This window comes from Benincasa hispida, chromosome 1 (assembly GCF_027475165.1).
Source record: "Benincasa hispida cultivar pf3 chromosome 1, pf3_genome.v1.1, whole genome shotgun sequence".
Classification (NCBI taxonomy): domain Eukaryota; kingdom Viridiplantae; phylum Streptophyta; class Magnoliopsida; order Cucurbitales; family Cucurbitaceae; genus Benincasa; species Benincasa hispida.
In genome coordinates, this window is record NC_143478.1 from 6,300,585 (window position 1) to 6,324,547 (window position 23,963).

General features: G+C 28.7%; 2 protein-coding genes across 3 annotated transcripts; both read right to left on the reverse strand.

The window, feature by feature from the left end:
- Positions 1–559: 559 nt before the first annotated feature.
- LOC120089283 (MADS-box protein SOC1-like) lies at positions 560–6,382 on the reverse strand. 2 transcript variants are annotated; one of them, XM_039046708.2, is made up of 8 exons: positions 5,793–6,382; positions 5,475–5,695; positions 3,665–3,764; positions 3,110–3,162; positions 2,869–2,968; positions 2,391–2,432; positions 2,215–2,256; positions 560–967 (listed from the first exon to the last, which is right to left on the reverse strand). In XM_039046708.2, exons 2-8 carry the CDS (start codon positions 5,654–5,656, stop codon positions 824–826), a joined length of 663 nt encoding a protein of 220 aa, XP_038902636.2. In that variant the 5' UTR covers positions 5,657–5,695; positions 5,793–6,382; the 3' UTR covers positions 560–823. The 2 variants fall into 2 exon arrangements, with proteins under 2 accessions (XP_038902636.2, XP_038902644.2); XM_039046716.2 differs by having other exon boundaries at positions 5,475–5,665; positions 5,793–6,068.
- A 7,787-nt stretch (positions 6,383–14,169) lies between these two features.
- Positions 14,170–23,638, reverse strand: LOC120082097 (calcineurin B subunit-like protein). The gene is made up of 14 exons (XM_039037326.2): positions 22,018–23,638; positions 21,507–21,687; positions 21,249–21,308; positions 19,666–19,829; positions 19,519–19,582; positions 19,348–19,416; positions 18,117–18,212; positions 17,767–17,811; positions 17,462–17,523; positions 16,269–16,335; positions 15,560–15,610; positions 14,915–15,022; positions 14,773–14,820; positions 14,170–14,641 (listed from the first exon to the last, which is right to left on the reverse strand). Exons 1-14 carry the CDS (start codon positions 22,467–22,469, stop codon positions 14,510–14,512), a joined length of 1,599 nt encoding a protein of 532 aa, XP_038893254.1. The 5' UTR covers positions 22,470–23,638; the 3' UTR covers positions 14,170–14,509.
- Positions 23,639–23,963: the final 325 nt, after the last annotated feature.

Below are 23,963 nucleotides of genomic sequence, written 5' to 3' on the forward strand. Positions count from 1 at the left end.
ATAATGCGATATCCACGTTGATCTAAAACCATAAGAGGAGTAGACAACTTTCGATAATCATACGAGATCTTTTTAAATATATAAAAAAAAGTAAAAATATTTAACACTTTATAACAAAAAGTTTAAAAAATACAAAACACTTTGAAACTTTTTGATATATAGTATAAATATTTTTTGGATTTTTCTATTAATAAGATTTTTTATAAAATGAAAGGGAAAGAAACAATTCATATCATTAAATTCAAGGATTTGCATCTATTTAACTCTCAAATTAATAACCGTATTGATTTAAAATTAACTCAAAATCATATTTATATTCCAAAATCCTATAAATTACCAATATATATAATTATCCCTATATAAATATAGACGATGGAGAAGATAAAAACTCATTCACATTGATGAATGTTTATAACTACTATTCATTCGATATAACTTTTAAGTTAATTTTATTTTAATATACATGATAAAATTAACCACGAGTTAACGAAATTAAAATAAAAACTTTTAATAAAGAGTAAAAAATTAAGGTTAAGGTATAATAAATGAGATGTGAGAATCGATAAAAGAGAAAATATATAGAATTAATATACAGTAAAACACAATTTAATTGGCAAGCCAATAATTCCCTCCCGTACTCAACACACACGATGGCTCTCTTCTTCTTATTGACGTCATTATTCAAGCTGGCAAATTATATAATAAAAAAAAAGGTAGGAAAAGCAGTTGGAAATTATTATTAATTAATTGTGATAGATTTATATTTAAAGAAGAAAAAAAAGGGTGGTTAAGTGGTTGACTAGGGTACTACCAAACGAAGAAGTCACTTGGAGTTGGATCTGGACTTGTTGGGAGGTCCAATGAACAAATCGGTTTCAACGTCTGAAATGGAGCTACTTTCTGGATAAGGTGAAACTTCTGCTAACTGTTGAGTTGGTGATTGTTGACGCTCTTGTTCAACACAGTACTGCATCACAATTGCATTTTAATTTAGTGTTTAATACCTATGTTAATTTTGTATTTTTTATTTAATAGATTCACTATTCACCTTTACAAATATCTACTTTTTTTTTTTTTTTTATATATATTCACAAATTTTAAAGTTTAACTATTTTATTGCATAAATTATTCGACTTTTATATCTAATCAAACCCTAAGTTACGACTTCCAGTTTTATATCTAATATAAATGTCTGAATTTTTTTAAAAAAATTATAGGTAACTATTTTGTTTTTTGTTTTTTTGTATTTTTTTTTAAATGAAGACTATTTCATTTTCTAATTACAATTATTTGCATTTTTCATAAGTACGAGATTTGAATTTTAGTCAAATTCCAAAAACACAAAAACTTTTTGTTTTTCTTAGGCACTGTTTTGTAACTATTTAGCTTTTTTCTTTTTTTGTCTTTGAGAATTAAGTCTATAGATACTATTTTCTCCTCTAAATTTTTTTCTTTGTTATCTATTTTTTTTTATTGATGATTTAAAAAATTAAACCAAAATCTGAAAAATAAAAAAGTTGACTTTTAAGAACTTGTTTTTGTTTTTAGAATTTAATTAAGAATTCAAACTATGTACTTAAAAAAGATACAAATTATTGTAAGATATGAGAAGGAAATAGGTTCAATTTTCAAAAACTAAAAACTAAAAACTAAATAATTATCAAAAGAAACCTTAATTTTCAAGATTTGACTTAAATTTTTAAAAACATTAGTAAAAGTAAATAACAAAGCAAGAAATATAGAGAGATGTTTATAAATTTAATTTTCAAAAGCTAAAAATCAAAATGATTATCAAATATGGCTTAAATTATTTATTAGATACAAAATTGAAAATTTTAAATAATTTATTGAACACAAATTTTTTTTTTTATTTTTTTTTACCAATATAGAGGGTAGTAGATTCAAACCTCTTGATCAAGAATTAATATTTTATGTCAGTTGAATTATGCTTTTTATGCTTTTCTACAAGTTAGGAACTTATTATTGGACAGCAAATTGGATATATGAAGCATTGTTTTATTGTTTTTTTGTTTTTTTTTTTTTTAAATTTAGGGATAAATTATATACAATATTAACGGTTAGATACTAAACCCGTAATTTAACCCTAAATTATAATAACCTATCACACCAGAAACTTGGTTATTTGGATTTTTTTTCTGGTTTTTGAAAAAATAATGTTTTAGCAAATGTGACCACAGATGATTAACAACTCACCTTTTTGGCCAGCTTTGCATTTTCATCTGCCAAATTCTTCTCCTGTTATTTTTCTCAAAAAAGAAAAAGGGGGAAAAAATTAGAGGACAAGAAAAATAAAAAGTTCATGCCTATAAAATATCCATAAATCCCATTGGAAGCATCAAGTTTTAAAGCATTTATTTTTATTTTCTAACCTTTCGTTTTAGTTGTTCAATCTGTTCCTTGTAAAGCTCGTTCTGAAAATCAGAAAAGTGAAAATACATTAATTTAAGTCAACTTCTCTCTCCCTATAAATCAAACTAACAAAGCTTTTTCATTTGTTTTAAAAATATTTCCATACACTTTTAAAAGTGACGCAATATTACCCCTCAACTTTATAAACGTTTTAAAACTACTTTATAATTCAAAATCAAAATCATGACTTAAAAATTATATGGTGATGATCTAAAACAGTATGGTGTAATCAACATTTTCATTTTAGATCATTGCCACACCATTTTAAATCCGAAATTTCATCTTAATTTATACTCAATATTTATTAAACGTTTATAAAAATTCAGGGATAATATCACAACTTTAAAAGATATAGGAGTCTTTATGAAACAAATGACAAAGTTTGTTCGTTAATAATTTAAGCAACCAGAGTGAAAAGAATTGTAATTGATCTTGAACCTTTCTAGCTCTAACATGGGATAAACTCCTTTCTAGATGCTGTTCTATTTGTTGAAGTTCATCAAAGGAGCTTGATTCTAGATCTTCTCCCAACAATTTCCTGGTGTATTACAAATCCAATTTTAGTTATTAGAACAAAATAGTCAAAGTAAAACGTCTTAAACGACGATTTAGAATCTGTTTGAAATGACTATTCAAGCGTTTAAAAACCTCAACAGTAGGTGGCAGCTTATAATTCTACCTCTTTGAAACTTCAAGTGATTCTATCTCCTTTAACAAACTTGCAGCCTCATTCTTCATTTACTCACAATTAAAGCAAAGACAAATATATATACAAAACCCATTAGTTATTAAAAGAAAAAAAAAGAAAAAAAAAACTACAGACTGTGATATAAAATAGAGAAAAATATCATTCAGTCTCTGTAATTTCAATAAATGTTAAAATTAGTTCTATTAGTTTTTTCGATTATAAAATTTAAAAATATATTCACTTATGAAATGAAAACAAGTATAGTTAACTTATAAATTTCTACAAAAATTATTGAAAGTACAAAAAAAAAAAAAGAAGAAGAAAAAGAAAGAAACTAAATTTAGATATTTAAAAGTACAAGAATTAACATGGGATAAGTCATAAGGTATGGAGATCAAAATGGTTTTTAACATAATTGTGTATTTATTCAGATAAATCTTATAGATATATAGATGTTTATGATTTTTTTTCATAACTATTCATCTATATCTATATCTTATCAATATTTTTATCGACATTTTTATAAAATTAAAGGATCGAACAAACCTGAACAACTTGTAAATCATCGTGATGATGAGCTAAAGGTTCAAGATGATGGGTTTCTGATCTTGTATGCCTTAGATATCTCCCCACAGTTGCCTGCATGCTGAAGTAACACACACTTTTAAGGATAAGAAATTGACATTTTCTAATTCAAAGCCAATGTTACAAAATATATAATATATAAAGAAGTGGTTTCCTTATGGAAAAAATACTATAGGTGGAGCAAATACGATATCAGAAAATCTGATTTTCATAGATTTACCAGATATAAAATTTAAAGTTTAACGTTTGATTAGTTAAAAATTTAAATTAATATTTAATCAAAATTTCTCGTAAAATTTGTGGTTTGAGATTTAAGTAGATACAATTATTAGTCAAAGAGGTTTAATTAATACGACTCAAATTTTAATTTAGTGGTATAAATTTTATTGAGAAAGTTGTTCATTTTATGATCTATAAAGGAAAAAAAAGTTCAAAATATAGATTGTAATAAGGATGAACACATGACATAAACATGCACAGATCATGAAATAAAAACAAAACTTTTAAACATTATCTAATATTTTCGGCCATTTTCAAATTAGAGTTAGAGATGAAAGGTGACTTGACACCAACTGACATAATTATTTATCTATGCTTAATTAGATTTAAAAGGATATATATTAAACATAAGAGAATACTAATTAAATCAATATATTAGATCATATGAATAATTAATAATAAATTGTACAAATCACTACAGATATTGGTTCACCCAACCAAAAAAAAAAAAAAAAAAAAATCCACTTTCCTATTTTTTTTTTCCGAATTTCCGAATATCTATAATATGATATTATTCACTTTGCTCGTAAATTCTTATAACTTTATTTTTAATTTCACCTAAAATGCGCGATATCACTAGACTCCATTATAAACTCATAATCAAACTTCTTATATAACAAATGTGGGATTTTGATCGCATTTTCAATACTTTTAAATTGTATATGATTAAGATCAATTTAGTCTAAGATTAGAGTTGATATTTTAAAGTGGATTCCAGTTATTATGCAGAGGCTGTTCATAATTTCTTTGCTCTTTCTCTCTCTCACAAGAAACTGTATCAAGTGATTAAAGATTATCAGAAATAGTGTAGAAAATAAGACTTTTCTTCAGTACTTGGCATGGTACCAATTTGGCTTTCATTTTTTGGACTAATTTTCTGAACCACTGTCCTAAGCTCTTACCAAAACCAGACTAAAAAAGAAAACCCTAATGTTAGAAATAAACTGTTATCAAAACCCATTAATAATTAAACATGATCATATAATAGCCTTAAAATTTATTGGATTTTGAACTAATTCCGAAACCCACTAAAAAATAAAAAGGTAAAATGTTGAGATAATTATATACATCATCTTAATTTTGAGTTTAGGTAACAAAAATTATAGCTTATTTTGTTTTCTAATTTCTTTTTATGAAAATTAAAGCTATAATATTTCATAACACTACTCTCGCGTTTTCTTTTACAATGTGCTCAAAATCTAATCTAATTTTTAAAACAAAATAATTTATATCTACACATAATATTTTAAATGGATTTTTTCCTTATTATTTAGCTTAATATTCAAATAGTGTATTTAATAAATGTAAAAAAAAAAAAAAAGGAAATTAAAACTATGACCAAATTCTTTATGGCCTTCATTAAAATTCCCACAGATCACTCATATCAAAATAAATAAATAACACATCATTATTTGCTCATATCAGTAAAAGGAGGCCAAAATTATTATTATTATTATTATTTAAAAAAAGAGATATATATTAAATTGCATACCTTGAGCTTGAAAATTCATAAAGCTTTCCTCTAGAAGAGAAGATGATGAGAGCAAGTTCGGCATCACAAAGAACTGAGAGCTCAAGGGCTTTTTTCAGCAGCCCATTCCGACGCTTCGAGAATGTTACTTGCCGACTTGTCGCGTTTTCGATTCGCCTCATCTGTGTTTTTCCTCTCACCATTTTTTTTCTCTTTTTTTTTTTAAATTAAAAAAAATCCCTCTGAGGAAGAAGAACGAGAATAATAATCTATAATGCAACAGCAAAAAATGAAGAAGAAAAGAAGACAAGAAAATGGAGCCAGAAATTATAATCTTACCAAACAGGCTTGGTTTCTGGTAGAGCAGAGTGAAAGAGGAGGGCCAAAAATGGAAAGAAAAAATAATAATAATAAGGATTATTGTTTGGATCAACCCAATGAGAAGTTGTAGAAAATTAGCTGAAATGGGAAGGAAGAAAAACACAGAAATAGGCAACAAAAATGGAAAAATTTGGGAAATATGTTCTTTTTTCTCCTTCAAGCCAAAAACAAACCCTAAGGAAGCATTTTGGGAGAGCAAAAAAGGAAAATTTGGGGAAGAATCTGAAAACCCCAAAAGAAGAAAATGGCAAATAAATATTAAAAAAGAAAAAGAAAGAGAAAAATCAATAGAGATGTGTTTTGATTCCCACCACCAAAAATGGAGAGGGTGGAAATTACACAAAAACAGAGCAGACCCACGTTTTCTTATTATTCATTAATGAATTTTATTTTTCTTTAGCCAATCAGATTTCAATCTCGATCCTTTAAAAACAAAATCCATAAACCAGAAAGAAAAGAAAGATTTTTCTTTCTTTTTTCTTTCTTTTTTTTGCTTTTTATTTAAAAATGAACAATGGAAAATGCCTCCTTTTTTTTCTTTATTTGGTAAAAATAATGGAGTTTAAAATGGATTAAACAAAGTCAAGGTAAGTAAGAGAGAAATAAATAATTAAAAAAAAAAATGTCATCCACAGAAGACAGAGGGAAAAAATAATTTAATCATTTTATTAAAAGAATTAAATTAACACGTCACAATCGTCCGTACATAGCGTACGATGGGGAGCCAATCAAAATCGAAGAGGCAGAAAGAGGTTGCCGTCACTGTCAGCATCGGAGAACATTATTTCCTACTTTAGCGCGTGATAGTCACGCGTGCTAGAAATAGGGAGGAAATTTTAGCGCGTGTTGCCGCCACCTTGAATAGCGAGTGGGTGGTATTTTTTTACGAATATTTATATTGAGATTATGATACCTCTTTCTTTTTTTGGGAATGGTACATTGCAATTGCAACAGAAATATCACTGCAGAATTCAGACGGATAATTCATATAACATTTATTATATACATATATTTTTCATCATCTTTAATTTAACTTTAATAGTCTTATTTAGTAAAGAAAATTAGTTATTATAGTTCGTAATTATTATAATTTATATTTAAAATATAGACTATTTTAATCTCCGAAGGAGAATGATAATGATGGTTTTCAAATAAATTAATTGTGAGTTATAATAATTGTAACATAATTACATCAATTATTATAGTCGACTTTATTCGAGGCAAATTGTTAATCTATTGAAAATCGAAACGAGCTATAATTGAAATGAAATAAATCGAAATCAATGTGTTCTTTTTTTATGGTGTTTATCACGAGTTATATGAAATCTAAATCAACAACTCACTCTATTATTTAATTCAATTTTTAGAATGCTATTTTTATATTTTTAAGGTTAAATTCGTGCGTGTGATTATATATCTTGGTTTCTAAACTTTGAGGTTTATGTTCCTCGATCCCTAAACTTTCAAAACTACAACTTTAATTTATGAACTTTCAATATATGTTTTTTTAAATCCACATACAAACTTGATACCATACACAAAATTTAAAAATAAAATAAATAAAATACATGTACGTTATGCTTAAATTTCAATCAAGAAATTTGTAAAAAAAATCAAATTTTTTTACAACCTATTTCACATACATACAAAATTAAAAGTTGACGAAGTAAAACTTGTAATTTAATCAATTAAATACCATTTTAAAAGTTAGAGATAAACTTGTAATTTTACCCAATTCTAACTTATTAAAATCCATCACTGATTTATATACCAATATAGTAATTAATGTAATGACGTATACTAATATTTATTTTTTTATATTAGTATTTTTTATTTTATACAGATATTTTATTATAATAATTCAGCTGGTAGTACCAAATAATAAGACCAACATAAAGTTACATCAACTAACCAATATTAATACAGCCATATTTTTAATAATAACGAATTTTATTTGAACAATATATTTGATATTAAAAATAATGACGGACTATAATTAAATAAAATTTAAATTTTATTAAAAACAATATAAAAAAAGTGTTCATGTAATTATATGATCGTAAATTACTTTTTTCTTTTGGCTGAGAGAAAAAAATTATAAATAACACAAATAAAAGAGAGAAAGCAAGGGATATATTGTAAAATATTAATAATGAGGTCGTGGAGCTAAAATGAATGCAAATGAGATCGAGGAGAGTTAAGAGGCGAACGAAGAATGAGAATGTAATTCCTAGTTTGATTTACGAGATTGATGAGATTTAAGAGTTGAAATAAAAATGAGAATGTGATTCTTGAATTTGATAGCTTGTTTCATATATATTTTAGTAAACGTTATTATTAAATAGAAACAAAGATTTTTATCATGATTCATTGATTCCCTTTCCCTTGTGGTAAACGAGGTATAGAATTTGAACTTTAATAAAGTAAAAGGGTTTATGCACAATTGATATATTTTTTAAAATGTTTGTAAACATGGGTTGTGGTAATTTCAATATTATCTTTGGCATCAAAGAAAGATAAAAGTCGTTTCTAAAAGAACAATATTTGGGTTTGTCCGCTGACACAAGGAAAAAGAAAATATATTCCTTACAAAAACGATCTTAGTTTGTTGGTTCTTTAGTCTAAATATTTGTAAATTTTGGCTATTTACTTTGGGTTTTAGATTTATTCAAAATTATTTTGAACTCATGAAATTAATATTTATTTCAGCTTTTTGGAGTAAAAATTGTTTTTTTTTTCTTTTTATAATAAGAATAATAAAGAGTATCAAATGTCTTACCTCTAACACTAGAACACATGCTTCAAAAATGGATTAAGACTTTAATTATTTTTTATAAAATTAAAAATTTAATCGTATTGATATAATTAAATTCACCACAACTCATAGGATTAGTTAAGTCAATATTGAACCTCTTTTTTTTAGTACAATAAGGGAATAGTGAATTCAAGCTACATACTTTTTGGACGTTAACGTATTAAGATGCAAATTGAGTTATACTTATTTTGATCATTAAATCCAAAACGTGTAGCTTTAAATTACAAAGGTTTGAATATGTTAAATTTATGTTTGATACCAACTTTAATCACTATTGAACTTACAAATTGAAGGATCGGTCATAAATTTAATTATTTAAATACTTTAAACCACCACCACATTTATTATTATTATTATTATTATTATTATATATATATTTATTTATTTATTTATTTATCCGGTCATCTTTAAAATTGCCTTAATTCTTTTTTCCAAACACTATATATTGCAAATATATTCATATCCATTTATATTATATAATAAAAATTTAAAAGATAAAATTTGAACATAATTTAACTAGTCAAATACCCCACATAAATCAAGAGGAAGTTTACAAATATAACAATCAGATCAAAAGTACAGCACAATGTAAAAGAATTTGCAGATATAGCAAAATTTAGATCAAGTTCTCTAAGACTATCAATGATAAACTATAATGAAGTACCAGTCTACCAATAACAAAAATCTATTAATAATAAAATTTATCATAGATGGATTCTACTATATTTACAATTATTTAAAAGTATTATTAATCTTAAAAAATTATCGTATTACAATTACTCAAAAATATTTTGATATAACCTTCAAAATTTCAATGTAATTTTGGGAAAACGAGAGAGGGCAACGTTGATGGTATGCAGTCATTTATGTCATCTAAAGATATACATTTATTAACTCTACGGCACCGATGTATACTTTTGAATTTTAAAGTAACACGTGTTTCTTACAACGTCATTCCTGGTAAGTCATTATAGTTCCGAACTCTCTGATATCTCTAGAATATAACATAATATTTAAATAATAATAATAAGATACCATGAAAAATTCAATTTCCCCACTAAAATTATGGTTTTATTTTCATTTCATCCCTATATTTTAAAACATTACATTTAAAGTTTCGTATTTGATTTCAATTTATTTCCTAAATTTCAAAATATTATAATTTTATCAATGAATATTAATAAATTTCAAAATAAAAAAGAATCGTAATTAATTAGGTTTTACTATTTTTTTCATTATTATTAATTTCATGTCATAATTATTTTAAAATAATCGATAGACATTAACGTCGAATACTAAAGTGAATGTCTAGTGAAAAATCAAGGTTAAAAGAGTAAGTTTCAAAACTTAAATACCAAATTGAAACAAAACTCAAATTTCAAGTAAAATTGTAATATTTTGAAACGTATTAATTAAATTAAAATCAAATTAACATCATGAAACTTAACGATTGAGATGAAATTAAACTCATAACTTAAAAACTAAGACCCATTTGATAATTATTTCGATTTTTGTTTTTAGTTTGTTAAAATTATGTCTATTTTTCACCTCATTCATTAAAAATGATTTGCATCTTTCTAAGCACAACCAAACCCCAAAAACAAAAATAAGTTTTTAAAACTTAATTTTTTTGATTTTTTAGATCTTGGTTTTATTTACTAAACCATTAGTAAAAAGTAGAAAATAATAAAAAAAAAAATTGAAGGTGAAAATATTGTATATAGACTTAATTTTCAAAAACAAAAATAAAAAATCAAATAGTTAACATACAAGACCAAATTTGTAACATTTAAGATATAGAGATCAAATGAAAACTATACCTAAATCCTAGAGACCAAAATTGTATCCCAAAAAGATGAAATATAGAAAATGAGTTATAAAAAAACACATAAAAATGTATATCACAAAGCAAGTTTAATTATTATACTTTTAACTTTGCACTGGGGGGGGGGTAATAACTTAAAAGGACAAAAATGTAAAATAACAAGTGAACATATAATATCCTTTTTTAGAACAACTTATGGGATTCATTCAATAAATAGTTAAAAGAAAATGAAAAGGTGGACCAAACATGATTAGCTATAAATATGAAAAACGAAATAGCAAGAAAGAGAGAGTGAGGTCCAAGATATTACAATAGACACGACCGTAGAGGAACAAAGACAAGCAATGAGGCGTGAGCGTGACATGGAAGCAAATCACATGGGAAGAACTGTTGGGATTTTATTTATTTATTTTTAAATGTTAAGGACATTTTCTCTATATATATATTAAAAAGAATTATAGGATTTGTCAACCAAAAAATAATAATTGATAGTAATAAATAAATAAATAACAAATAAAAAAAGTGTGCAGTATAGAGAAGGTATGATTGGAAAGGGTAAGGTTTCGTCCAAATCTAATTGGTTTAGAGTTGCCAACGTTGTTGGAATGGTCGGTGGGGACCACCATGTCAGTGCCACGTGTCGAAATTTCCAAGGCCTCTTTCTCCATTTAACTTGGTCCACTTTTCCTTTTTCTCTGGATTTTTTTTTTTCAATTTATTCCTACCTCAACTTGATAGTAAAATAACAACTCTTTCTATTTTTCAAAGTTTACATTATAGTCTTTCTTTTTTATTATTAAAGGTTTTGAAAGAAGCTCCTAAACATTTTATTCCATATATTAACAAGTCAATTCTTATATGTCTATGATATTCATCTTATAAGGATCTGTCCCGGAGTAATAAAAAAATTAATTATATTTATATAGACATAATATTCAAATTTCATGTTTTATTTTGGAATGCCTTAGATAGTGACTATGTATATCACAATTAAATAATTTAATTGTTTTTTCCTATTTATACTAGGAGGTTTAAGAATTTATTCTTTAAATTAGAATTATCCATGTGAAATGAAAATGGAGTGGGGAATTTAACAATGCGGCAAGATTTGGAGTCCTTTGGTTGAAAAAACATGATTTTAGGTTAGATTGTTCTAATTAAAAATTTGAAAGAGGGTCAGGAAATATTCTACTAGAGTGCAATTGATGAGTGCTTGTTGAAATTCTGTAACTCCTTTTAGAAAGATGGCATGATATACTTGTAACATTTGTCTTAATTTGTTAATTTCAAACAATAGGGACGTGGAAGAAACTTTTAAAATCATAGAAACAATACAAATTGTACTAAAAAATATATATATTAAATTGAAACTGAAGACTAGAAATACTTATACTAACAATATGTTTTAATTTAATCAATTAAAACACAATTTTGAGGTTATATTATAAGTTCAACTCATTAACTTTCAACCTTGCACTAAAAAGTAGTCCTGAAGTTTAAATTGATTAGTACACAACTAATATCAAACAAAAACAAACCTAAATATAATTTAATTGGTTAAGATATGACGAAGGTTTACACTATATTATTTTTTTTAACAAGAAAAAATTTTTTAATTGATGATATGAAAAGAGATTAATGCTCAAAAGATATCACAATATATTAAATTGAAGTAGCTAATCAAATATCCATGGAAATAATAAACAAAAATAAAGCAAACAAAAAATAACCCAACTATTTAAGATATACATTCAATCAAATAGATTAGAGGTTCTAATCTCCTACCACCCTTCATTTGCCTTAGTAAACGAGAGGTAAATTACAAATCTCATCCCTGTAGTTAGGAAAATGTTAGAATGTATTCTCTATAGTTTGACAAACACAAACCTCATGAATAGTTATATATTGTTTGATGAAACTTTAAAACTATCTATGAAGATTTTATCGAACTAAGGTTGAACTACATTCTAACTTGTTAAAAATCAAGTGACCCAAATTTATAATTTAATCAAGAAAAAAAAATGAACTTAGTTGGAGCATGGCATTTTCCCCAACATATGTATAATATAAATATATATAACTCGGGATTAGTTTGATTCAAAGAAGGTACAATAAGTGAGAAGGGAGGAAGAACCGTACACTGACGAGTGATGGATGAACAAAGACAGGCCGACAGATGATTCAAATTTAAAATTCGATGGAAAAAGGTAAATTCTTAGCCAAAACTTTGCTTGATCGGAAAAAAAAAACTAGTTTAAAAGAATATATTTAAAATATATTTTCAAGTATTTAATTTTAAAAAATAAGACATTTTAAATGAAATTGAAGGACCCATTTGAATTCACTTAAGAAAAAAATGTTTTTCAAAAAATTTATTTTTATTTAAACACTTTTGACAAAAAAAAAAAGATTAAAATACACTTAAAAAACTATTTTGAATGATTATCAAACATTCCAATTTCTTTTAAAATGACTTATCCTTTTAAATTAAATACTTGAAAATGTAATCAAAACACACTCAAAGTATTTGATAATCAATCAAAATATAATCAATTTTTATTGAAAATGTTTAAATAAAAATAAGTTTTTCTAAAAAAACACTTTTTTCTCATGTGGATCAAAATCCGCTCCAAGTCAATCATCATAAATAGATGCAGTGCAATAACATAAGTGAAAAGGACAAACACTTCCAATCATGCAAGTCAAATGACATTGGCTTCTCCCTTTCTTCTACGTTTCAGTGATACCATACTCCAATAATACTTTATCCCGAATTTAATCAACCTACTAAATTTGAATTCGCGTAAACTATGTTTGATTTTGCCAATTAGCGATTCATCGAAGTTTATTTATGATATAACAAAGTACATTTTTTTAACTCAAGCTAAGTGTACATTATGCATATGAATGGCAAACCATAATCGAAAATACTCGAATCTGCCTAATAACACCAGTTTTCGCAGGAGCGAAGCAGCTCGACCGATAGGGAGGGGGTAAGGAAAATTTTCAACTTTTTTAGCTTCGGATACACAAATCTAACCATCAACAATCATGAAAAACTCAAGACTTATGAAATTGTAAATTCAAGCATAATTTGACTAGTAAAAATATACATGAAAATTATCTTTTTAGTCTCAAAGTTTTGAAGAATATGTATATTTAATCCCTGAATTTTAAAAATGTACTTTTTTAATCCCAAATTTATAAAAATAGGTTTAAAGGTCTATCGAAGTATTTATTGTTTGATTTTTTAAAAATAATTATATGGTATTTAAAATTAGAAAATTATTCTTCTAATCTAAAATGTAATATAATTATTCAAAAATAATAGTGAAAGTTATTTGAGGGACTTTTTAAACTTATTTTAAAAATTCACAGACAAAAGATACCTTTTGAAAAATCAAAAGACCAAATGAGTCTATTCTTAAAAACCCGAGAACTAAAAGCTTACATTTTTAAAAGTCATGGAACAAACACACATGTTCTTCAAAATTTGAAGACCAAAAGAGTAAGTTTTTCAAAAATATATTATCGATCAAGATATTAGAAATTTGAATGTTGATTCCAAGAACCAAACTTATGATAGCTCCCTTATAAAATGCATATGAGAATTCATGATAGATTATGAGTGAGATACAATACCTCCAGTTTGGAATGATATGGAGAAAAAGCTGAACATCCACAAGATTATGGCCTGGAGAAATTGAGCAAATTTTATCATCAGCAAAACAGCAAACTTGTTTAGACTATGGTAAACCACAGGGCAGTAAGTTTTGTGACACAACAAGAACTCATATCAAAATACATGTAGTAGTAGTTTTCAGGAGTGGATAATTTCACAGGGGGCAATGTAGCAAAATATGTTGCCCCACTACCCTATATTTATATTCAAGGAAAAGCCCAACCCTCTCCTATATCTGGGTTCCTCCTAATAAACAACACATTCATGGGAGGTGATAACAATACAATGACCAAACAAGACATGGGAAACTCATCCATAAAACAACAATGTTAGACACACTATGTTATTTCCAGTTACGAGCTCGGTAGCAAACACCGTGAAAAAAGTGCAATCAGCAGTGGGTTCCTTCTTAAGCAGCCACATAAATCATTCTTGCTAATCTTTCCGTCACCATTGGTATCAAATAGTTTCAAGAGCTCATGAGCCTGCAATCACTCGTACATAACAAAGAGTTACATTTGATACTTGACAGAAAATGAGTGATTAGTTTTTTCATGGGTAGTTAAGGTCGTTCATTTAGTATACAAAAAAGGAATGGCGCAGTCAAGACAAGTACCTCGTCGGTATTCAGATCTGGTATAGCTGGCCTTATCAATTCTTCTAGCTGACGCCGATAAGTAACAAGAGAATGAGAAATCAGCATTCATCCAAATGTACAAAGGTATCAAAAAAATCGAGTAAAGGAATGACAAGTTTACCTTGTGTTCTGAAATTTTATCTCCTTCGTTGCTACATTCAGTAAGGATCAGCTCACATGATCGCTGAAAACCTTGCAGCTTCATAACGTGCAAAGAACCGAACAGGTACTGGAAGAAACCAGTAACTTTAATTATGAACAATGTGGAATTCAAGAAAACTAGCAACAAAAACATATTATGCTATCAAATGCAAAAAACTTTAAAGAACACTGAAGATGGACAATGCAAAGCAAGCATTACGCTTGGAATGCATAGTATAGTTCTTAATTAGTCAAAGAACGGAATAATATCGTGGAAGTTCAATCAGCCAAGGGATTCACATGGGCTAATTTCTTCAGATAAAAACTGAAACTCTTCTTACAGCAGCCAGCAGTTTTAATTAACAAGTAATGATCCACTGATGTGCCATAGTTTCTGTGTTACTACAATTGTTTTAACCTAGGAATTTCTTGAAGCATGTATGTCCAAAAAAGAAAGAAATCTATATATGCATGCGGATAAAATGGTGATTGTTCGAAACTCTGCAGTTTCTGACATCAAGTTGATGACACACACTGTCAAAAGGTTCAAATTGAGAACAGTTGCACTCTGATAGAAAGGGAGAATACAGGATAAAGAAATAAAAGTTCTGAGAGAAGGAAAAACCTGCTTGTATGTTATTGTTCCCGTCTTCTCTATATCAATAAAAGAAAATATCTGCAGCACATAAGCAATAAAAAAGGATTTTCAATAACTCGGCTTGAGAAAAAAACCCAAAAGAACAAGGCAAGTAAACAAATGAAAATGAATAATTGGGGTAGGAATAGAGAGATATCAAACTGGTAAGAATCAAGAACATAAAATAATCGACATGATTGCATCCACACCGACATTTACGACCATTACGCATTATCCACTATCATTTATCTTTCCACCGAGCAAAGTTTCATAATCTAAGGACAACACCACTGCTATTCAATTTCTAAGAAGTTAACACTCTATTCTTAGTGGAGGGTGAATCTAAATGCACCAGAGAATAGATGTCAACGAACAGAGAAGCACAAACAAAAACTAGAGCAATTTATATTAATTTCAATATTTTTAAGATAAGATTTTTTAAAAAAAAAAATAAATAGAAGCATCAAAGCACTCAAATTTTGTATTGCATCAATGCATGTTGCTCCATTGAATTTATTTATTGCTCATACACCTGCTAATTCCATGATGGGAATATCTAACCCCTTAAAAGTCCACCAGACTAGAAGAAACCAGCAAATTTTTAGTCGTGTTTACTGTGAGTTTAAGCACAAGCAACTTACATAAACCATTAGAAAAACAACTGCTAGTAAAGATATTGAAGCTAGAGTAAACTCACCTCTTCAGCAACCACACAAGCCTTGAGTCTTAGAGCTCTTATAAATCCACTATATGTAGCACGGCCACTGCAAGAGGAACAAGACAACAATATCAGAAATCTTTCGCTATAGACATGTGGATGCCGTCTTGTATGAAAGAAGCTTGGTAAGTGCTTTAAAATTATTATCATTACTTTTTTTGGGTGCAAAAATTAGCTTAGAATTTTTTGGGCTTATTGAACTTTTGTATTACAGGCACATGAGCCCAATAGATATTTTAGTCCCTAAAGTTCAAGTATGTTTTTTAAAAAATGGAAACTTAACTTTTCATTGAAATAAAATAATGAAACTAATGCTCGAGCTCGAATTACAAAAGAGTATACTAAACATAAAGCTATCAAAAGCTTGCCAGTATGAGATTAGAAAATCAAAACTGGACCAAGATATCAAAAGAAAGAAAGAGAAAATAAAAGCTTAACATGAAATGAGACTTCTTCTATGACTGATTGAATTCTGAAATAAAAGACCAGCTTCTTGAGGCTTAACTATCAACCAATCTATGACCCTCTAATCTCTAATCTTAAAGGTTTCAATGTTACCCCAAACTAAGGTGTTTTCAGTTAAACTCTTACGATCATTAGACAATCGAAGAGTGGCAACGAACTAAAAGCAGTAATTTTATGACCTTGACACATTACATCATCATTCAATTGATTTATTTTAACACTAATTTTTAATAGCATAGAGTGTGCCATATAAGGGAGATATTTCAGCGTCACTAATTTCCACATCAAAAGTGGTCCACAGCTCAATTTGTTTTCCCCAATAAGAACATAACTCAATTTCAAATTCACTAACTTCCACGTCAAATGCGAAGAGTGTCATGGTCATACTTCAGATTATTTGTTGATAAGAAACAAAATTGTGTTGGGAATGAAGAAAATGCCTGCCTAAGGGAAGGACAAGGTCTTGACAAGCGACCATAAGAGTATAATTATAAGACTCCAATTCGTAAATAATAAGAAAATAATGGGATAATAGAATTGGAAAAAAATGTCAACAAGCACTATATCACACAAATCAATTATCAGCAGTTCCCAATCTATATCCCCCAAAAAAATTATATTCCTTATTTCACCACATCCAACGCTACCAACAAAATAGAAAAACCTTAAATATACTGCACATATGGAAGTAAAAAGTAGAATAGTACCTGGAGTCAGGATTCATCGACAGAAACTTATCAAGAAAATCAACAGCTTCAAGGCTACTAACCTGGGACAAATGGGGAAAAGAAACCAAAATTTTTAATATAATCAGAAAAGCATGTGAAATAAGGGAGATATTTCAGAAGGTGATGAACTAAAACAAAACAAATGTCATATATACCGAATCAAAATTTGATTAACCCCAGGCAGCACAATGCCCGTTCATAGATGAAATTTTACTAGAAAATCATCAAACCACGTCGAAAGTGAAGGAAAAAAATTATTCATTGTTATGTCAACAAGGACTTACTTGTTCCATCTTGGACATTCCAATCATATAATCAGAGGGACTCTCCTGCAAAATTGTTATCACAAAAGGTAAGGATAAAAGATAAAAATATAAGCATTCAGTTCAAGAAAGTAAACCAAAAGCATAAAGACCATTAACATCACCGGAAGTTTAACATGGCCACACATGCATGACCAAAATGACATAACAAATAAGGTTTAAAACCACAAAATTAGTCAAGTGGAAATCGCCGAGTAGGTGGCGTGGTGCATGATAAACCAGATCCATCATTCACGTTTAAACTCTAATGTGAACAGTTGGGAAGAATATAGATATTAACTGCAATACTAAAATGGAAAAAAGGTACATACTTGATTTGCCTGGGCAGCCTTGGTCAGAAGCATTAAATCTCCGTATGAATGAGGCGTTTGGACAACATTTAGTGCAGTGGCCATCGCACGGCTAGTCTGCATGAATAATTTTCCAATTCTCATCAAGAATAAATATTGAACTGTCCGCAAAACAGAAGTAGTCAAAAACATAAGTTATTAAGTCACAAATAACACGCACTATAATTTGATTGAGAGGGGAAAAAAGGTTGTAGTATATTTTTGGTCCTTGTACAGTAGAACTTGCTCTATTTTTAGTCTCTCTACTTTTAAACGTCCAAATTTAGCACACTACTTTCAAAAGTGCCCTAATACTCATTTTTTGTTAAAACTTTTTTTAGAAAAATTTAGTCTTTATTGGTCTTCCTCTATAAATTTCGGAAACATAATCACATTGTCTTTTCTTAAATGAAAATGAAAATGATTAATTTGATAAGTCGAATTAAAAAAAAATTAACTTTAAATAAACAATAAAGATTAATTAATTTTGAGATATATTGAAAGTGGAGTGACCAACTTTGGACATAATTATGAACATTTGAAAGTACATAAGTGAGACCCAAAGTAAAGGACCAAATTAGTATTTTGACCCAAAAAATTAATAAATAAATAAACCCTTAAAGAAAACACAATACACACACCATCCAGTTCATACGTAGTTTCCCACCCAATTAGGCAAGAAGCATTAGCTATGTATACTTTTCAATCACTATTCAAGCAACCTTGATTCTACAAACATTAAATGGGTTTAACTCTTCTCAGGTTTGGAAATTTATCAATTATCCACCTTAATTTGAATCAATATTTGAACCCTAGCGTGAGGAAAATACTGTACAAGACTGGAGGGATTTAAATTCATCCAAAACAAAATGGAACTTGAAGTTGCAGAATAAAGAAGAAATAGGAACAATAAAAATGAAATGATAGCTTCTTTTAACAAGAATTAAACGATTGGTGATCCAGAAGATAGTGTCCATATGCAGATTGAAAGTTTTTTCAGACTGACAGTTTTTGTTAAGGAATGTACATAATGAATGAAAAGGGAATTCGACTATTAGTAAGCATAGATAGATAAAATATGTGGAAGTAGCACCCTGAACCATACTTCTAACGTCAATAGAATTGCTAGAGAAGGAAGATCAAGAAAGAGGGTAAACGAACTACTATAAGAAAGTAAGAAAGAAATTATAAACTCAGATAAGCAGAACCTTACCCTCTTAGCAAAATCAAAAGCGCTTTCTTTTCCATTATATCGCGGTGAAATAATAGGAAGATACTCAACCTGGTCAGATAATAAAGTGTGGCATTAACATTGCCTAAATCAAATGAAATCAAAAGGTTATAAACAGGTGAAGGACACAAAAAAGAATGAATAAAAAAATACCTCCATATAATTGTGAAATTGCATAAACATTCTAATCATGAGCTTTGGCAAAGAAACAAACCCCCTATACAAAATAGCATTATCACAAACATCATAATAAGACAAGGAGTTGGCACCAAATAAACAATCAACTGAGTAGATACCTACCATGATTGGTCAAAGTGTACATGAGGATAACGGACAACAACAGGTTGGATAGAATAACCAGGAAGGAAAGCACCAAGTTGAAAAGAAATAAGAGCCCTTCCATTCGTAGTGGTTCCCTCTGGAAATAACAGAACTCTTGGAAATCTATTACAAGAAGCCTTTCTCTGTTTTCACATCCTTGAAAGCACAGTTTTCTATCAAAGATCTTATCACGTCTATTCAAGTCAATCATCAAACGAGAAAAAGCGAGAAGAGCGATAGTATATCATTCATTCATCATTGTCTTTGTACTACACCATGTCCATAAGTTTTAACCATAGTTTAAAATTTTATTTTCTTTTTTTTAAAAAAAAAAAAACAAACAAACGAACGAACGAACAAACAAAAAAAACAATAGTCCGACTAAAGTTATTATTGGTCCCTTTGAGGACATCCAATAAATTGGAACAATACAAATAAGATTAGCATGGCTAACTAAAACTATTAACTGTTATACATATAAAATATAATATAACTTGTGAGTAACCAAATATAGAGGTGTTTAAAAAAATTTAATTAGAGAATGGGAAAACGGTTTTCTAACCATTGTTTTAAAAAAGAGACCTAGATGCTAAAAACTCTTATTGAGGCACACACCACCTAAACAATGTTTTTATTTTTCAAAAGAAATCAGAATTTGTTACAAAAACAACCTTGAACAGAAAACGTTCATAGGTTGTATAACTGTGCCTTTGAGTTCTTAGAAAATGTATTACAAATGCCCCACAATTCATCCAAAGGTCCATGGAGATATATTGATCGTATAAAGAAGTATGTTTACAGGAATATTACTTTTAAGATTGACAATGACCCCATTGCTCGGTTTTGGTCTGACCATCGGTTGGGGAATAGAGTTTTGAGAGAAGGATACCCCTCATTATTTGCCCTCACACTCAACAAAGAAGTTTCTGTACTCTTACAAATGTTATGATCACGGACTCTGAGGATTCTTGGGAATGGAACTTAGACCAAAATGGTTTGTCCACAAAATCTTTGGCTATATCCCATTTATCGATAAATATTATGGAAAAAGAGGCTTTATATTAGGCAATTTTGAACTGAAACTATCCCAAACTTAAGTTCTTTCTTTGGGAACTAAGCAATTTGTGTCTCAACACCCAAGGCATGCTTCAACGCAGATTACTGGGGATTTCTTTGTCTTCTTCATCTTGTATTATGTGTACTAATGGTCCCAAAACACAGTCATCTCTTTATTTCATGTTCCTTTTTCTAGATCTTTTTGGGATTTTATCTCCCAGAGATTTGGGTGGCCGTTGACTTTACCTACAAATCTATGGTCTTTTTTAGATATTATCCTTCTTGGTCATCTCTTCAAGAGCGATGAGGAGACTCTTTTGCTCTTACTTGGTGTAAATTGGTTTCACCCTTTTGAAATTATGATTTAAGCTCTCGAATAGTCCATTAGAAACATATTTTGTAATTTCATTCGATCAAAATGATATTCTTTGTTTCCTATCAAATAATAATAATAAATAAATAAAGGTGATGTGTAAGTACATGTGAAAGTTACTGAAACTTTTTACCTTTATTTCACTAATGGCATGCTTCTTCGATGTAGGTGAAAATCTATCTACATATATCACCTGAGAAATGTAAACAATAATTGAGATTCTCTTTTTTTCCTTTTTCCACCAGAAACTGATATTATATCGGAGCAGATGGCTAATTAGTTATGAACAATGTTTCAAAAAGCCAAGCACGCCTAGGACTTAGGCTCGACCCCTGCATCTCACTTCTTTACTTGGAAACAGAAAATCGAGTGGTAAAGGACATGAAATAACCTGCATGGCTCTGATAATGGTCCCAACAAAGGGTATGGAATCATGGGACTCGGCTGCGACCATAGTTGGAAATAACTCATAAAAATAAAAGATAGGTTCTATGTAAGATACATGGTTTGATACAACAATTGGTGCAATTTCCCTTGGAGCAGGCTTCCCTTTTCTTGATATCCAATGATATCTGAAAGGGAAAGACAAACAAAGAAGAATCACTAGATTGGACAAGAAGTAACAGTAGAAAAAGTAGAATCTCAAGGAAATAATACAGAAATTGTGCTCGAGAGAATAGATGAACAATTAAACAGAGCAGGAAATCTATTTTTCACCAAATATGACAACTATATGACATACCAAAATACGTAGGAGTACCTCTTCTATGATGATTTACTTTTTCTTAAGATTGTCTTACTTGAAAGTATTAATTGATCAAGACATCCAAAGAAACACGAAAAATTAAATAAAAAGGGAGTACAAATATGCCCTGGTTTTAGCAAACAGAAGCATATCTTACCCAAAAGAAAAGAGAATACACCGTCCGCAAAGCCTCGTAACTCCCATAAGCCTACACCTCCACTTAGGCATCGGATTCTCCTTATCCTTCCACCCCTGAAGCGCCGTCTTGGTAGCTATATATCCAACCAAAAGACATAGCCCAAAGAGCACAAGACGAGCAAGCGCAATAGGTATGCAAACTATAATCTTAACCAACTCATAAACTCCATCGATACTGGGCGTGTTGTTCCGAAATGGATCGACCGTGGTCGCCTCGGGAACGGAGAATCCATTGGAGCCAATAAACCCGTAAGGATTGGTAAAGCACAATCGAGGATCGTGGTGATTGCCGTTCTGATTGTTGATCTGCTCCGGTGGAACGGCGGCGTCATCTTCGATTCTGAGGATTACGTCGACGCGGTCTGAGGGTTCGGCGGGGAGCAGCGGCGAGGTGAGATTGTGGTCCGCCATTGTTGAGACGGGGAACAAGGAGAAGAAGAAGAAAAGGAGAAAGAGAGAGAGCGAGGACTGAACGATGTGAAGTGGCCAACCAATGGGTGGTAATTTTTTATGGTGGCAAAATGGCGTCTATTAGTTTTCGATTCTTTTTTTTATTATTATTATTTTGATTTCGAGCCATTTTCAAACTATTTAAAGAAATACTAAAAATATATATATATTACTAAACTTATATCAATTTCATAATATCATCGATAAACTTCTATCTGATATACTACTGTCAGTCTCTATCAATAATAGACTTTTATCAATTTCTATAATTAACAGATATTAATAAACTTTTATCGATAATAAATTTATACCAATTTTTATCATTGATAATATTAATAAATACTAGTAAACTTCTATCAATATATATGTAATAACAATATCTACCACGATTATAATTAAATTTTGTTATTTGTTTAAATATTTTTTCAAATTTTTTTATTTTTGAATTATATATATGCATCTGTATCTTTTTTTCTTACAAAAGAAATCCATCTTATCAAGAAAACTAATATACTAGCACGTGCGTGCACGTGGGAATTTTTTTCCATTCTTCTTTTTCCTACACGTGTAGACGTGCATCGCCTTGTATTAAAATATACGGGTTTTTGTCGCTTTTTTTTTTGTTTGACAAATCAAAATTATGAATTTAGATCTTAGTTTAAATATTAAAATAACATTTTAGTCCGGCTTCTTCAATTTTGGTCTTTATTTATATTTTTAGATGTTCAGTTATGGTCTATTTACTTTTAATAAACCTTGATTTTTAAAATCTATTTTTTTCTCGAAATTAAAATCTATTTTTTTCTCGAAATTAAATGATCATTTTTAAGTATAGAAACATAATATGTGAAATTTAAAAATTTTAACCAAAAAAGGGTTTCTTGTAAATTTATCACGACAAATTTAACAAATTAAATCTGCAGCACACAAGTTTTAGTTTTGCAAAAATGTCAAAAACCAAATCCAATGCCCATTTGAAAATATAAAATTACGTTTATGTCCTCATATTTTCAACTTTATTGCCTTGCGTTTTGTATACTTCACCGCCTCACATTTGAAAAGGTAAAACACATTTGATACACTTGTATTGTTGATGTACTTTGTATGTTTCATTGATACACTCGATAAATTTAATACACTTGATGCACTTGATACTCTGCCAGTACACTTGTTATTTTTCACTGATATACTCTATGAATTTAATACACTTGATATGTTTTATGTACTTGATGTATTTAGTACATTGATTCACTGCAAAAATATAAAAAGTAAAATAAATTATAACTCAATCACGAAAGTAAATATATCAGGACAAAATCAATGTAAAAAAAATCTAAAATAAAAACCAAATCTAAAATTCACATGGAAAAAACATAAAACAATCACACACTAAGTTAAATTCCTTAGATCACCGGTCGTATGAGTGTGTGTGTATATATATATATATCGATATCC

Excerpts from the sequence above, each read along its gene's own strand:
- LOC120089283 (XM_039046708.2), bottom strand. The coding sequence starts at position 5,656 with ATGGTGAGAGGAAAAACACAGATGAGGCGAATCGAAAACGCGACAAGT. Across the intron at positions 3,765-5,474 it reads TATGAATTTTCAAGCTCAAG|CATGCAGGCAACTGTGGGGA; the intron begins GTATGCAATTTA and ends GTGTTACTTCAG. Across the intron at positions 968-2,214 it reads ATGCAAAGCTGGCCAAAAAG|TACTGTGTTGAACAAGAGCG; the intron begins GTGAGTTGTTAA and ends ATTGTGATGCAG.
- LOC120082097 (XM_039037326.2), bottom strand. The coding sequence starts at position 22,469 with ATGGCGGACCACAATCTCACCTCGCCGCTGCTCCCCGCCGAACCCTCA. Across the intron at positions 19,830-21,248 it reads ATGCCATTAGTGAAATAAAG|AGAAAGGCTTCTTGTAATAG; the intron begins GTAAAAAGTTTC and ends ATGTGAAAACAG. Across the intron at positions 19,417-19,518 it reads AATTTCACAATTATATGGAG|GTTGAGTATCTTCCTATTAT; the intron begins GTATTTTTTTAT and ends TTATCTGACCAG.